The 15,197-nt window shown below is 35.8% G+C and overlaps 1 protein-coding gene across 1 annotated transcript in view; it reads left to right on the top strand.

Annotated features, from left to right (window-relative positions):
* Window positions 1–818: 818 nt before the first annotated feature.
* Window positions 819–15,197, top strand: part of CLSPN (claspin) — a gene marked incomplete at its 5' end in the record, with an annotated part of 27,047 nt that continues 12,668 nt past the window's right edge. Inside the window, 13 exons of the mRNA XM_072409305.1 lie at window positions 819–957; window positions 2,188–2,633; window positions 3,834–3,986; window positions 4,104–4,181; window positions 4,504–4,576; window positions 4,657–4,765; window positions 4,949–5,487; window positions 6,628–6,819; window positions 6,910–7,124; window positions 8,165–8,313; window positions 13,307–13,368; window positions 13,897–14,093; window positions 14,664–14,782. Of these exons, the coding sequence (XP_072265406.1) occupies window positions 819–957; window positions 2,188–2,633; window positions 3,834–3,986; window positions 4,104–4,181; window positions 4,504–4,576; window positions 4,657–4,765; window positions 4,949–5,487; window positions 6,628–6,819; window positions 6,910–7,124; window positions 8,165–8,313; window positions 13,307–13,368; window positions 13,897–14,093; window positions 14,664–14,782 (2,471 nt within the window). The remainder of the gene's footprint in view (window positions 958–2,187; window positions 2,634–3,833; window positions 3,987–4,103; window positions 4,182–4,503; window positions 4,577–4,656; window positions 4,766–4,948; window positions 5,488–6,627; window positions 6,820–6,909; window positions 7,125–8,164; window positions 8,314–13,306; window positions 13,369–13,896; window positions 14,094–14,663; window positions 14,783–15,197) is intronic.

The following is a 15,197-nucleotide window of genomic DNA, read 5'->3' as shown; positions in this document are numbered from 1 at the left end:
TGCTGGTTTGTGAGGTGGAAGAGTGTATAAGACAGCGCAATATGTAATGTGATCTTCATGCTGACCAGTCTTTGTATGTTATTGACATATTTCCCTTTGGGGGGGTGGGGTATTTGTGCTTTGACCATTTGTGATGGAGCTGCTGACATTCTCCGGCCCTGCAGGTTTAGTGATTTAGCGTACCGTAACATGAACTACGATACACCGCCATTACATTAGTGTGCTGGCTCCTAACATGAATTCTAACCCCCAGCCCCGTGATAGTGAGCAGTCTGACCCCCAGCCTTACATGTGTGCTGACCCCCTAGCCTTACATGTGTGCTGGAGAGGTGGCAGCTGCTCCTGCACATAATGACTTGTTGGGGGAGGGGGAAGTGATGGGCACATAGTGTGTGTGACCACTTGTAACAAGTGAAACTGGGGAGGTGGGTGGGGGGGAGATCACAGGCTGAACATTATGCTAGTTCTTAGTGTGTGACCACTGGCGTTGTACTTTACTAAATCAGCAAGATGGCCAGTAATCAGACCAGCAAGGAGAGAAGAACTGGGTGAGCAGTTGTGCAAATGGAACTAGCGAGGTAAAAAATTTTGTAGGTTCATGGATTAAGGTGAGTATTAGTATGTTCCTGGTCTTTTAGAAAGATGAAGGGCAGATTCTTGGGGGAAGTCATTATTTCTGCAATGCTCAAAATTATGCTTTACTCCTGCATGCCTGCTATACATGGTGGACATAGTATTCTTGCTTCTGCCAATCTGTATCTGATGTGTACCAATGTTTGTAAATACTGCCCCAAAATTTAATACATTACATTTTTTTTTTTCAGGTACTTTTGAGGTCACAAGAAAACCACTACGAAGTGAAAGCCTTGGACACTGATTCGGATAGTGGGCAAGGCAGCTGTGATATGAGTTCTCCAAAATCACAACTGGAAAGAATGGATTTTTTGCAGAATGAAGGTATTTTACTTTCACCCAATATTAAGCCACATTGATTTCTGCATCCTGCCTACAGCAGGTTCAAAGTAAATTTCCTGAATGAAATGGTGATTTTATATTCCTGTTTTAATGGGCTCATTTAAATTGCTTACATGTTCCATTAATGGGTATGTTAATCTGCCCTCTTGCTAAACTCAACATTTTCACTTTACATAAAAGGGTAGACAACCCTTATATGTGAAGGAAAAATGTTTTTTTAAGTGCAACACCCTTTTTAACAAAAAAGGTGCATCACCTCCTCCCCTTTGCCACTGTGATCAAAACTGAATGAGAGCACACGGCCCCCCAGGATACCTACGTCACGCATCCCGGGAGGCTCTGACATCCTAATCTTAGAAATGCAGGGAAGGGGGCATTTTTTCTCTTGACCTCCCTAGCGTTCTAATTCTGTTCAAATTTCCATGAAAAAAGCGTTACTTTTTTTTGCAAGGAAATTTATTTTACATTGCAGGCTATAATTTTTAGGCATAACTCACTGAATAATGTCTAATATTTATTAATGTAATAAATTGAATAATAAACTAAATAAAATAAACACAAAAATTTGTTAAAAAAATGTAATGTAAGTGTACAGTAGCATATATAGTGTGTATGTGTGTGTGTATATATATATATATAATTTATTTATTTTGTTCTGGACTCAATAGATCTATTTTGTATTGAGTCCAATACAAAATTATTTAAATTTCCCGCCTATCACGGAGATTGTCTCTGGCTGCATTGCGCGGCTGGAGATTGGAGGAGCAGGACGTGTCCCAAGGATGTGCGGGGACCAGCAGGACGACGGTATGACAACAGAGCATGGTAAGTGGGGGTTTTTTTTAGGTTAAAGCTACCCCGAGTGTGACTCGGGACTACCACTATTTGCAAGTAAAATCCACCATGAGTCACACTCAGGATTACTGCTAGGGGGGTTAAGGGAAAAGAGATGCTGATCTCACACAAGCACAGTGGCAGCATGGCCAGCCACCATGGACCTCATTGTGGACTGTTTGTACTTGGCTTTACACAGTACATATACATACTGGTATTGAAGGAGCAGTATGATGATTCAGATTGCTTATCTGAGATTTAAACCTAGGAATGTAGTTGTGAGTTCTTGGTTGTTTCATAATTTTATCCAGCCTTCTCTTTAGTAGTACAAAAATAAAATAAAACATAAAACTAATCATTCTTCATTCACTTCTTTAGCTTCTGATGATGAAATCCTGGTACATAAGAAAACAAGGAACAAGAAGCTATTTGAAGAAAGTGACAGTGATTCCGAGGCGGGGACTAGCACGGTTACTGCTAGAGAGGAGCCTGAGCCTGAAAGTGATGAAGACAAAGAGAACAAAACTGTTGGCAGGCGGAAACCTCGCAGAATACTTACTGCATTGGTTGACAGTGATGACAATGATGAAGATAACAACCAAGACATTGCTGCTGATTCTGATAAACAAAATGTTGAAGAAAACTCTCAAGAAACTCCACTGAATGAGTTCCTAGACAGCAAGAACAACAAGAGCCGTAAGTCTAAAAAACATAATGGCTCAGAAGACAGACTGAAAGGAAAATCTGATCGCAGAAAAGAGAAAGAAAACAAGAAATTAAAAGCCATTGAAAAGCTTAAAGAAGGCAAACCAAAAAAGTCTAAGGTAAGGTGATGGTTTGTATTACTAATAGGCACCAGATCAAGTGAGTGAAAATGTAAGACACCGGGTGCATTTCTGTGCTTCAATTGTTCAATCTGCGATCACAAAAAAGAATTAGTTTGTGCTAGGAAGAAGAATACCAACATTAAGCATATTCCTAGTTACTATTTTAACCTGATTTACCAATCTAATTCTAGCCACACACTGGGCAATATTTTCAGCTGATGTGTTAAAATATTCAAGGTGCTTTCCAAACGTCATTTTCAATCAATATTTTGCTGTTCTAATAATACAAAAAAATGAGCAAGATGGGCATTATCCTTTTGAGTATTTTTATTATAGATTAAACAGGTTGATAATTGAAATCAATCACAAGGATAGATTTATATGCTGATTGTTATATACCATTGAATGTCACATGTCGTTGTCTAACATTACAGTCGTCAGTTTCCAAGATTTTTTTCTGATGTATCTGATTTTAGTTAAAGCTAAAAGGCAAATAAAGGAAATGCCTAAACATGAAAATATTTTTTATTTTACTATATTGCATCCTACTGTTGTTGGGTAATATGTCTTGTGTCATGAGAGCAAAAACCTGCTCAAAGTGTTCAATGTTCTTCTGATTAAGATGAATCTAGCCATTTGTCATTAAGGGATAGCTAAAAGAATGTAGAGGTGGAAAAAAGGCAGTTAATATGTCTAAGTATTTAGTCCCATATTATTATTTTTTTAATGACTCAATCTTTTCTTAAAGCCTAAATAAATTAAAGCTTTGCAGGTTATTGGTTGCTTATACTGGTAAGCTTCTTCCCAAAAATGGCCCTAGACTGCTGGGGACATGGCTATGGACTATGACTATGGTAAGAAACTTTAGATTGTGAGCTCCTCTGAGGGCGAGTTAGTGACATGACTGTACACTATAAGGCTAGGTAATAACTTGGCAGTAAATAAACGCATGATGATGCTACTAATGGTACATCTAGTTGACTGTAACTGGGCAACTGGAATGTAATTCCTTCTTAACATGTCCAATGAGGATTGGTTTTATATCACCTGTGCCATCTTTCTGTCCCACAGTGCATTTCTGTGATGATAAAATGAACAGAGACAATACCATCTCACATGTCTTGAATCAGTAATGTGCAAAACACAAGTAAGAGAATTGCATTTTTTATTCATATTGCTCTTGTTCTTTTGTTTCAGGTGCAGATAGAAGAAGGGCCCTTGCTAAATGACAGTGGTTGCCTTTTAACAGATGGGGATCTATTTGATAAGAATGGTGAAAGTGATAATGAGGAGGAGGAATCACTGGAAGCTATTCGTTCCAGCTTAAAAAACAAATTTAAGTCTGGGCATGTATGTATTATAAAAGTCTCTTGTTGATTTTAGTTTGTGTATTTCTTTAGGACTCAAATATGTCAACTGTCATTATATTAAAATTGCATATGTTCAGATTTTTTTTTTCCCCCTTAGTCTCCGTCATTTGATGAGGAAGTTGTAGAACATGATGAAGAGTTTGAAGGGTGTGACAATAAATTTGAAAAGAAAAAGGTTTGTTTTTGTTTGCATTTGTGAAATTTTGTAAAATAATGAGTATGTGAAGTTTTTTACTATAATTGCCTCTTCTGCATTTTTTAATGAATTTTATAATAAAACTAACATCCAGATAATTCTCAGCCATCTTTCCCGTTTACTGATATTAAAGGTCAGGTACGTGAAATGGAGAAATGCCTTTATTTTAATGAAAGTTCTATAAATAACTCTATTAGCTGTAAATAATGGTGTGAAGTAATCAAAGTTCTTGTAATGTTTTGGTGAACAACATCAGTATTGTAGTTGTAGTAAGACATCTGACAATAGTTTGGTATTTTAGGAGAGAAAAGCTGCACGAATGAGCAAGGAAGCCATAAAGCAAATGCACAGTGAAACACAGAGACTCTTGAGAGGTAAGCCACAGGATAAACCAAAAACAATTATACCTCAGCTAGGCATATACTTCTTTTATATGAAATAAATTGTTTTTCAGAGTCAGCGGTGAGTCTGCCATACCACCTACCAGAACCCAAAACTATCCATGACTTTTTCAGGCGTCGTTCAAGACCAGTTTGCCAAGGGAATGCCATGCAACTTATTAAGTAAGACACAGGACCAACTATTACTGATTTAGTTGATCTTTGTGTAGTTTGTATTTCTGATAATTACAGGTACAGAAAAAAGCGGCCTAGACTTATGCTTAAGTATTCTGTGGTATATAGTATTGTTACTGACATTAAGATTGATTGCGAGTTTTTTTTTTTTTTTTTTTTTATATATAACAGGTCCTCAAAATATCAGCCTTGTAGCACAGATGAAAAGGTTGAATCGAATTCTGGTGAGCCTGTTCAAAATAGTTTACCAGTTGAGGAAATAATGCCACAGTCAGAAGTTCCTCTCCAGAACTCTCAAGTATTCCAAGAATCTGCAGTAGGCAATCTAGAAACTGAGTTTAAAATGCATACAGAATTACCTCCTACAGAAACCAAAACAAATGATATCTGCAATCCAGAAAATACAACTGAGCATGTGTGTAAAGATGACTCAAGCCAACTAATTTTCAGTTCTGAAAATAGGGTGCCTGTTGAAAATGTGACAAATGATGTTCTACAGAATGTTCCTGTACAAGACGCCAAGAGTACTACATGTGAGCCAAGTAAAGTCGCAGAAAGCACCTGCTCAAATGAACTTTTGGCCCAGGTTAAACCCAAAATGTCAAAAGTGGAAAGATTACGTGCTCTTGGAGTTGACCTCTCTGTTAAACCACTTCTCAAGCCAGATGATGGAACATTTGTCAATTTAGATGAGCCAAAGCCAAATAAAGGTATTTAACATGTAGCATAATTCTGTTGCCTCCATTTAATACTTGATTAAGACGTAATAGGAGAAGTGGGGGGTGTTGATATAAAAAATCTCTTGGACTATTGCCTTTTGAATGTGGTTTTGGCAGTCACAGTAGAGATTGAGCTGTTAGTTAAAGTACTTACACTAATTCCTTTGCTGCTATATATTGTGTAGGAAAGGCAAAAACAAAGGCCAGCACTGGAGACTCTAAAGAGTTGAGGACTTTGGTCTACAACAGCGGTCGCCAACGGGTGGTGGTCCGCAGCTCTGGTGGGTGCGCCCTCGAGCCGGGTCAGGAGAGGGACCCCACTGGGGGGCACACTAGCCACAGCTGTGGGCCACCTCCGTTGTACGGATTGCAGACTCAGACCTGCAATGGTTGAGTGGGTGGGTTCTGGCACCATGACGTCACTATGGGGAATATTTCTTCCCCTTCAACTGACAACCAGCTCCCCACACATGCACAGTCCTTTATATGTTCCATTCCCAGCAAAGGAGGAAGCACCATGCTGAAGTACAACACTGGGTAGGAGCTTGTGTGCAAAGCATAGGTTGCCTTGCTGGTTATCCTCTGGGTACATCTTGTGTTGATGTTCAGTCAATTTGCATTTTCTAGGGACTTTTTGAATAGGGTTTGCTGGAGATAGACAACGTTATAAAGAAAAGAAAACCCTACAGAGATAGACAATGTTTCTAACATTCTCTGGGGATTTACAAAAGATTTGCAGATAATGTATGAGAACACCTTTTGCAATGTGTATTCTTTAAGTATAAATGTCAAGTTGCTTAATAACTCTTTCTGTTCAAATCTGTGAAACAACTACTCTGTGTATCTATTAGCAGTGACAAACTTTATCATCAGAAATGTGAAATGTGAAATGAAAAATTCTAACTTATTATTTTATTACAATTCCATGTTATTATAATTAAAAGGCACGTTAAATGTGAATGAAAAATAATTTTTGAAAAGGAAAAACTTTTTTTTTTCTTTTAACAGATATTTCCTTTATATATTATGTAAATACTACTTTCCAGTTAATGATCTAAAAATGTAGTTTATTACTTTTTTTTTTTTTATTAGTAAAAATTGTTTTTTTTTTTTTTTTTTTTTTTCTCTTAGAACTTGAAGCGCTAAAAGAAAGATTCCTCAAGCATAGCATGCACAAAATGAAAGCAACAGCTGAAAAGAAGGTTAACCTTCACATTGTTCGCAAAGAGAGGACAGCAGATGGTAAAGAAGAGCTGAAAACAGATGTTGTTCCAGTCACTGTGGAAGCTGAAAACCTGGAGGAAAAAAATCATGCAAAACCAGGTAGTTAAACTAATTGGCATATAATCTTTGGTATTCCCATATTTGTAGAGTTGGAGTTTTGTTGAGTACAGTTTCTTGGTCAATCTCCAGGTGAAAAGCTGCAACTTCTGAAAGCAAAATTACAGGAGGCCATGAAGCTGCGCCGAGATGAAGAGCGGCAGAAGCGTCAGGCCCTGTTTAAGCTCGACAATGAAGATGTGGATGATGAAGAGGAGGAGGAAGAAGAAATGACAGAGGAGTCAGAAGATGAAGAAGGCTATGAGGAAGATGAAATGGACATTGATGAGAAAGAAAGCAATGTAGAGGTAATGAAATTGGGAATTAATTTTACTTTTATTGTGTAGTTTTCTACTTGTCATTCACATTCTTTGTTTTTAATGGTGTACATTAAGTCCTCAACTAGGTTTGGCAAACTTTCCCAAAGCAATGCAGTCTACTGCCCCGCACCAACCTGTGATTTGATAATAAGGGAATAGCTGCACACTAAAGAGGTCAACCCCAGCCTCTCAATTTTAATGTCTGTGAACAGCAGTTCTGGCCTTACATTTACCATTATGATATTTCTGTGCTTTAGAAAAATATTTTTCTTGCTCTTTTTTCCCTTACATATATTTAAATGTCTCTTTGTTTTTGATTAAATGTTTTTTTTTCCTGGACTTTAGCTACTTTAAGTCACATGTTTTTAATTTGCTAATAACTGTATATGGGAGTGGTCATTTGTTTCTTTCCCTACTTTGCAGTTTTATGTAGTGGTTGTGCTTTACCTTTTTTTCCCCTCACAATTTAAACCTGTCCTTTGGTTGACACATTTCATAATTTACGTTTATATTTTTTTTTTTGATTTTAATGAACATTTCCAAAACAAAAAAAGATGTGTAAACTTACCAATAAAAGGGTTTGCAAGCTGTGTGTTTTTTTTTTTTTCCCCTCTTTGGGTGACTGGTTCTCTTTTTAGTAAAATGTGAGGGTTTTGTCCTATCTACCTGGGCATATGGAGTCCTTGATCTCCTCCTATCCCATCCTGTTCTGTGGACACTGATTGGTATGTACTCTGAAACTCTTGCAACTTCTGGAGTACTTCTGGATTAAAATTTTACTTGGGACCCTGCTTTTTCCAGTATGTAGAAATGTAGATTTATCTGTGTTTAGCCTAGCAAAATAAAGTATGTGATCCTGTCAACAAAAATATTATTCTGTATTTTAACATATTTTCTGTTTTGGGTTCCAATTATACCACATTTAATTTTTTGTAAATGCATAGAATAACTTTTCAAAAAAATTATATATACAGAGAATGATGAAAAGCGCATGTCCGGTAAGCTTTTTTTTTTAAATTTTTTTCTAGACACTAGAGGATCTGCTTGGAGATGATGGGAATGATGAAGATGACGTTAAGGATGAAGCATTACAAAGCAGTAGCATACCAGATATGAGAATCCCTCTGGCTACAGAGTCAACTTTAATGTTGTTTAAAGACCATTCAACAAAAATCGAGTAAGATATAATAAGAAATTTAAAATGCAAATTGTTTTTTGTGTATTTTGTTTTTGTGTATAAATTGTTATACTCTACGTAATTTAGCATTGTATGTGATGACAAGCATCTCGCTGACAACTAAATAATTGATATTTACATTTAAACACACCGGACACTTTTTCACAGCCAAAAGAGTGTCTCTCAGCTTGGAGGCCTAGGGTCTGAGACCAAGAAAGCAAACTGGTCTTCTCTCAGAAGGAATACCTCCAGCTTATCTTTGTTGTTTGGAATTGCCAAAACTGGCAATTTTTGACAAGATTCCTTGTACTGGCTGCCTAGAACTGGATACTGTATACCAATACACCTATGGGAAATATACCAGTGTTTATTTCCTAACCAAGTGTACAATGTTTAATTGTGTAAAAGGGAAAAATCTGTATTTTAGCTCATTTTATTAGTGATCTTTGTTGTTCTAGAGAGTTTTAAAAAGTTATGTTAAAAACCTTAAATTTAATATTCTGTTCTTTTTTGTTTGTTACACACGTGTAATGCTACAGAAGACATTAGGATGCTTTTGGTGTCTGCCACAAATGACAGGTGGCTATTTGGCACTCCCTATTTGTCTCCCCGGCTCCTGTCTGCCTCTTTCCTCTTTTCCTCTTATTCAGTCAAGAACTCATCTCTAAATTTTTATATTAACATAGTTAATTTTTGTACACATAGTTACAAATATTATTTTATTCAATAAGGAATTTAGTGCATGTTTCTACAAATTTGCTACTGTTTAATTTCTATCTAGCATGTGGAAAATATGGTACCATCTTTCATGTTCTGCATTAACCATGTACCATGATTCCTCCTTCAAAAATAATATCTTTTTTTTTTCACTTTTATCAGGATCCTAAATCTTTCCTGTTTCTATTTAACCTGAATATGAAGTATAAAGCAGTTAGCTGGCAAGAGAGATTCTTAAATATGCTAAAGGCTGGATATGAGGGATATGGACTACCTTTTATACAGGGCTGTGGAGTCGGTAGATAAATCCTTCAACTCGGACTCAGTTTCTGGTACCCCCAACTCCTCTGTATTTACATGGTTTCTCATTTTTTTCTTCACACTATTGCAACCAAACTTCCCAAAAAAAAATTTAGACCCCCTATTTATTCATAAATCAATAAATTTTTATAAAATAAATATAACACAATACTTTTACCATAAAAGTTTTTCTCAAGAAACATTAGTAAAATATATGAAAATAAATTGCTGATTTGTCAATTGTTTTTTTTTTTTTTTTCTTTACTTTATATAATTTAAAATTAAATATCTCTATTTCAGGGATTTATAATAAGTTTTAAGATTACAATGATATTCATTGCCTCAAGGACATAAAGGATCAATTATTTGCCAAATTTGGAATTAATGTATCTATTTCAACAATAGATAAATGCATTGATAAATTCCGATGGTCATTAAAAAGAACTTCTTTAATTCCTGCAAGGCGCAATGATTCCCACTCTCTTCAAAAAAAAAAAAAAGTCTTAGCTATACTAACAAAATCCTTGATTTCATTGCTAAGGAAGATGGAAAAAAACATCTACTTTCTTGATGAAGTAGGTTTTACCATCTCAATGAGAACCAAAAGGGGAAGATCTCCTATTGTACAAAGGGCCGTGCATGATGTGGCTGGAGTGCGTTCCAGAAATTATTAAATTTGTTGTGTGAGGAATAAAAATGGGACCCTCCACTTTAAGGCACAAGCATTTATTCAAGAAGCATTCGTCAATTTTATTGATGAGGTTTTGAATGTTTAGTGAAAAGTGTGTTCAGCATGCCATCCTAATTATGGATAATGTCCCCTTTCATAATAGCCAGGTAAAGAGCTTGGTTGAAAGTAAGGGACACCAACTCTTATTTTTACCACCATACTCTCCATTTCTTCATCCTGTTGAGAACATGTTCTCTAAATGGAAAGAAGTAATAAGAAGAAATAGGCTTTATTTATTAGAAAACATCAATAGTGTATTTTTAACAATAAGCGGGCAGGATTGCTCAGGTTATTATACAAGAATATTTAGCTCTTTGCCCAAATACCTAAGAGGAGAAAGCATTAATGATTAATAAATCATTAAATATTACATTTTTTTATTGTTTCTTGAGAAACTTTTATGGTAAAAATATTGTGTTATATATAATTTTATAGTAAATTTATTGTTTTATGAATAATTAGGGGGGGGTCTAAATTTTTTGGTGAAGTTTGAATGTAAAAGTGTGAAGATAAAATGAGAAACCCTGTAATATGCTAATGTAGTTTCTATGTTGATTGAAGGAAGGCAACATACAAGCAATTTAACCACAGAACTACTAGCTAGGATGCTGACACTTTACTGTATTGGCCAGTTTAAACAAAAGACAAAAAAAATGAAAACAATAAGGTTTTATTTATTGTTTTTATCAAGGGGCTATAAAGTAGTAGCATAGCATGCATAAAAATCAGGAACAGCAATTTACCAGTTTAAAAATATGAACCACATTCTTTAGTAGTTTTAAAACAAAAACAAAGTTTAACTACATGAACAAAAACAAAAGCTTGAAAGCCTAAAACAGTTTATATATTAAACTTGGAATATAGTTGTGGAGTCCAATAGCTGTTAAATGCAATCCAAAACTAACTCAATGTAGTGTTCTAAGAAACAGAATTGCTTCTGCCAGATCCTCTTTTATAGAAGTTCTTAAATCTCACTTGATTATTTTTAGAGCTGAAAATAGTCTTTCAACACTGACTTGGGTGGATGGCATTGCTGTTACGGTTCTAGCAACATCACTAATAATCTCAGGTAAACAAAGATGGCTTCTTCTACAGTCAGTTTCGATGAGCCATCATACTTTTGTACTTTTAATTCTTTAAAAAAACTCCTGCTGGAATCTCTTTATTGGGACACATACTGGTCCTGTATATTTCATGCATATGCGATGTCGCTTTACTGTTGAAAGCTCCATTTTGTCCAAGTAGGAATCAGTCTAATTCTTCATTTGAAGAGGATGATCCTGAGTTAGCAGTGCTTATAGCTTCATCCAGTGGTGATGTTTCAGGTAGTAATCCCTTCATGCGAACTGCTACATCATAGAGGGTTTTTTTTGCGGTGTCACTTTGGTCATCGCTCAACAAATTTCGGCTTATTGGATCAACATAAATAGCAGCTAACAAGATTTGACTATCCATTAGGAGATTTTCTCTTTTCTTCATTGAAGATACAATGCCATCAGCTATTAACCCTCCACTTTTGTTTAGTGCTATATTTTAAGCTCTTCCATTTCAAGAAGGATTTACCAGGTGTTAACACTTCAGATTGCAAACTCTTGGTGACAGTAAAGGGGTTAGAAAGTAGATTTTCCAGAGCTTTTACTTGTGTCCACTGGCTTTCAGTTAATAAAACATTTTTCATTGTCTAGTTCTTCAAGAAAGTCTTTTAGTTCAAGAAAATGCTTTACTGTCAAATAAGTGCTTCCCCAGCGTGTTGTTTGATCCAAAATGGCTCCTTTTCCTGCACGTCTTTTCAAAATGGCATCTGTTTTAGGGGCCCTGGCTGCAACAGGTTCTTGCCTCAATTTGCCAATTAGAGTAGCTGCATGACGATCTTTCAATCCATCTCTTATTCCAAGTTGCATAGTATGAACAGCACAACACATGTTGAATAGTAGTACGCTTAGATGCTTCTTCAACAATGTTATCCAAAATGTCACGTTACTCTTCGCTTTCACTTTCTCCAATACTTGGGGAACTGTTTTCCTTTATTATCTTCTGTCACTTTCTTCATCTATTTTATTCATTTTCTCAATTGTGCTCAACATATTAGAAGCATTATCTGTTACAATACATAGAATCTTTTTAATTTCAAAATCTTCTAGAACATCCTACACTAACTTCTGAAGATAGTCACTGGTTTGATGTGCCTGGGTGTCCTTTATTCCCTAGGTTTGCGTTATTGTTTTATTATTACATAGTTATGTAGTATTTTCATCATCAAATCTAACAATAATAGCAAAATAATTGACTCTGTGACATGTGCATGCATCCTTTTTTTATGAAGACAAAATGTCCCTTTAGATCTTTTCGTAGTTCTTCCTTTTTACATTTGGCCTCTTCAATTATAAGTTTCCTTATATTTTTCAGAGAAACACCAAGTTTTTTAGCAATTCTCCATTTAGGCCTAAAAATGCTGGCAGTGAAAAGGATTAGTACACTATTTACTACCATTTCAGTAACGTGGTTTTTGAATTTTTCTGTTGTCATTTGTTATGGTAACTTTGTCAGATATAAAGAATCTTCTTAGTTGTGTTTGGCCTCCACCAGTAGATGGAATATTTTCATTGATCTCTTTCTCATTCAAAGCTTCTAACACTTTAGGATGAAAATGCTGCAAGTGTCTTTTCAAATGTGATGCTCCTGTAGGTGCATTTTTGTTAGACTCACTGAAACTGCTAATTGTTGCATCAAATTGTTTTTCACCATCATCTTCAAGAAAACATTGGCACACAACATACTCCGACTCCAGGTACCCAAAATTGTCTCCGACTCCACAGCCCTGCTTTTATAATCCAATTTCAGACTTTGCAAGGGAAACATTTCCCCATGGCACAAGGGTTTCAAATCTGTATTTGGAAGCATCACTTTGGTCTTTAAAATACTTTTTTTTTTTTTCATGGGACTCGTTTAAATGTTGGCTCCCTCTGTCCCTGGATTCACGTTGTGGTTCTAGTTGGCTTTAGTTTATATCACTTTGTGCTGCCTAAGTTTCGGTGAGATACTGCAACATCTTGCATTATTTTGGCTGATAATATGTATTTTGAAGTAGCCAGTTCAGTAAGTACAATGCAATGTAATGTTGGCTAAAGTTTTCCTTTTTCTGCAATACTGACAATTGGTTATTCTGGTTCCAGGGGTTATCGACCTTAGGCTGTCTTGTCTCTAGATATTTAAAAATGTTGTAATGCATAATTATTTTTTTCTCAGTGACTCTATTCCTGATAAGATTGACCATGTTGACAGTGGAAGCAAGGAGAATGACAAGCTAGGTAAATATGTTACATTGATTTTGAGTTTGTTTTTAACATTTTACTGCTTACTTTCCATTTAAAGAGGAACTAAACCTAAAATGGCAAAAAAAAAAAATACAGTTACCTTTAATCATGCAGGGCAGTCGGATCCCTCCAGAGGTGTCCTGCATCAGGTCCCGCGTTGTCCTGGAGCCGGTGCTTCGGGCAACACCATCCTCTCTTCCTGTTCTTCATCCTACGTCACCCGACCCAAGTGCGAGTTCGAGTGCTGTAAGATGAAAAAAGTTGGCCAATCTCACTGCGCATGCGTGAGCGACAAATTTTTATCATTGCACAAAAAGGCTCCTTCTGCGTATTCCTGAGATCCTCGGGCATTCGCAGGAGCGCCCAAGAGCCTTCTAGGATTCCTGCCATAGGTATCCTGGGGGAGGCTTTGCGCTCCCATTCATTCTCAATCGAGTTTAGGTACGCTTTAACTGTTTGTGTTTGATATCATTAAAACGAAAATGTGTCTGTTTAACTCGTTAACCTCTAACTTTTATTTAGCAGATGATGAGGATTTGCTCCTACCTTTGACAAAGGACAGCAGTCATAATAGCAGCTTTGAACTGATTGGTTCTATGATTCCGTCCTATCAGCCGTTTAGCAAGTCTGGCAGAGGATCCCTGCAGCCTAGTATCGGTGACTTCCGTTCCCCTTCTCCAGTTAACTTCAAGGCAAACTTCATCAGCTCTGCATCAAAGGTAAAATGTTTGTTTTTATAATCTTCTCACAATTGAAATTTGTAAGAATATTTAGCTTTAGAAAAGCAGAAAAAAACGGGTAATTCAGTGTCCTTTTTTTTTTTTTTTTTTTTTTTTTTTTTTTTTCCTACCCCTGTAATAGCTTTGCTATACTTAAGTAGGTTTGAGAATTTTATTGCCTCTTTCTCCTATATAAAGGCTTTACCATTTACTAGAATTTTCCAGATATATTTTTTTTTACCTAGTAAATAAATGGTAGCACATGAATTGCTGCATATTAAATGACAACTTTTTGTTTTTCTTGACGTTTCTACCAATTATTGGTACAAAATTGCCACAATTTTGGACACATTTCTCCTACTCAAGGAAACATTTTCTTCTGATCCATGCAGTTGTGTTTCATAATGACCTTGCTGGTGTATATTTAACAAAACTCCTATGACCTTATTATACAGAATTCTGAATTTCAAAAGGGTAAGTTGGTAAAATATTTAGGGTCCTAGATGCTGATATTCAGAAATGTACATATGACAACTGAGGATGAAATTTTTACCTTCTTTTAAATTTTAGTTGTTACTCACACTGAAAGCATGTGGTGTAATTACTGAGCAGTCATCCACATATTTCACCTTTCAGTCAGGGCTAATTGGTTTCTTACCCTATCTTATCTTCTCCTGCAAACTTTCAATGTAAGCATATGCTTAAAGACCTTGAAGGTGGGTTTCAGAAATCAAATCTTCAAGTTAATGTGCTCCCTGAGTATTAATCCCTTAACAAAAAAAGTATTAGTTATAGTAGTAGCATTTTTGTAATAGTTCATATTTGTCAGTTGTTCTTGGCTTATGTTGAAAATATTCTAGCCTCACAGCCCCTGCACAGTACATAATAATGATTGGTAAGACGTGAATGAGAGTCAAAACTGCAATAACTTTATAAAGTCTTTTTATAGTAATGACTATGGACAGTCTTTTATTTGAACACAAAAAACATTGATATGTACATTATATTGCTTTATGAATTATGTACATTTTTGTATCTAATGTCATAAATCCCTTTTTAAAAGCATTTTCAAAATCTTTTTTTTTTTTTTTTTTTTTGGTGAAA

Source organism: Pyxicephalus adspersus, chromosome 1, assembly GCF_032062135.1.
Source record: "Pyxicephalus adspersus chromosome 1, UCB_Pads_2.0, whole genome shotgun sequence".
Classification (NCBI taxonomy): Eukaryota; Metazoa; Chordata; class Amphibia; order Anura; family Pyxicephalidae; genus Pyxicephalus; species Pyxicephalus adspersus.
This window is presented reverse-complemented; position numbering and strand designations above follow the sequence as displayed.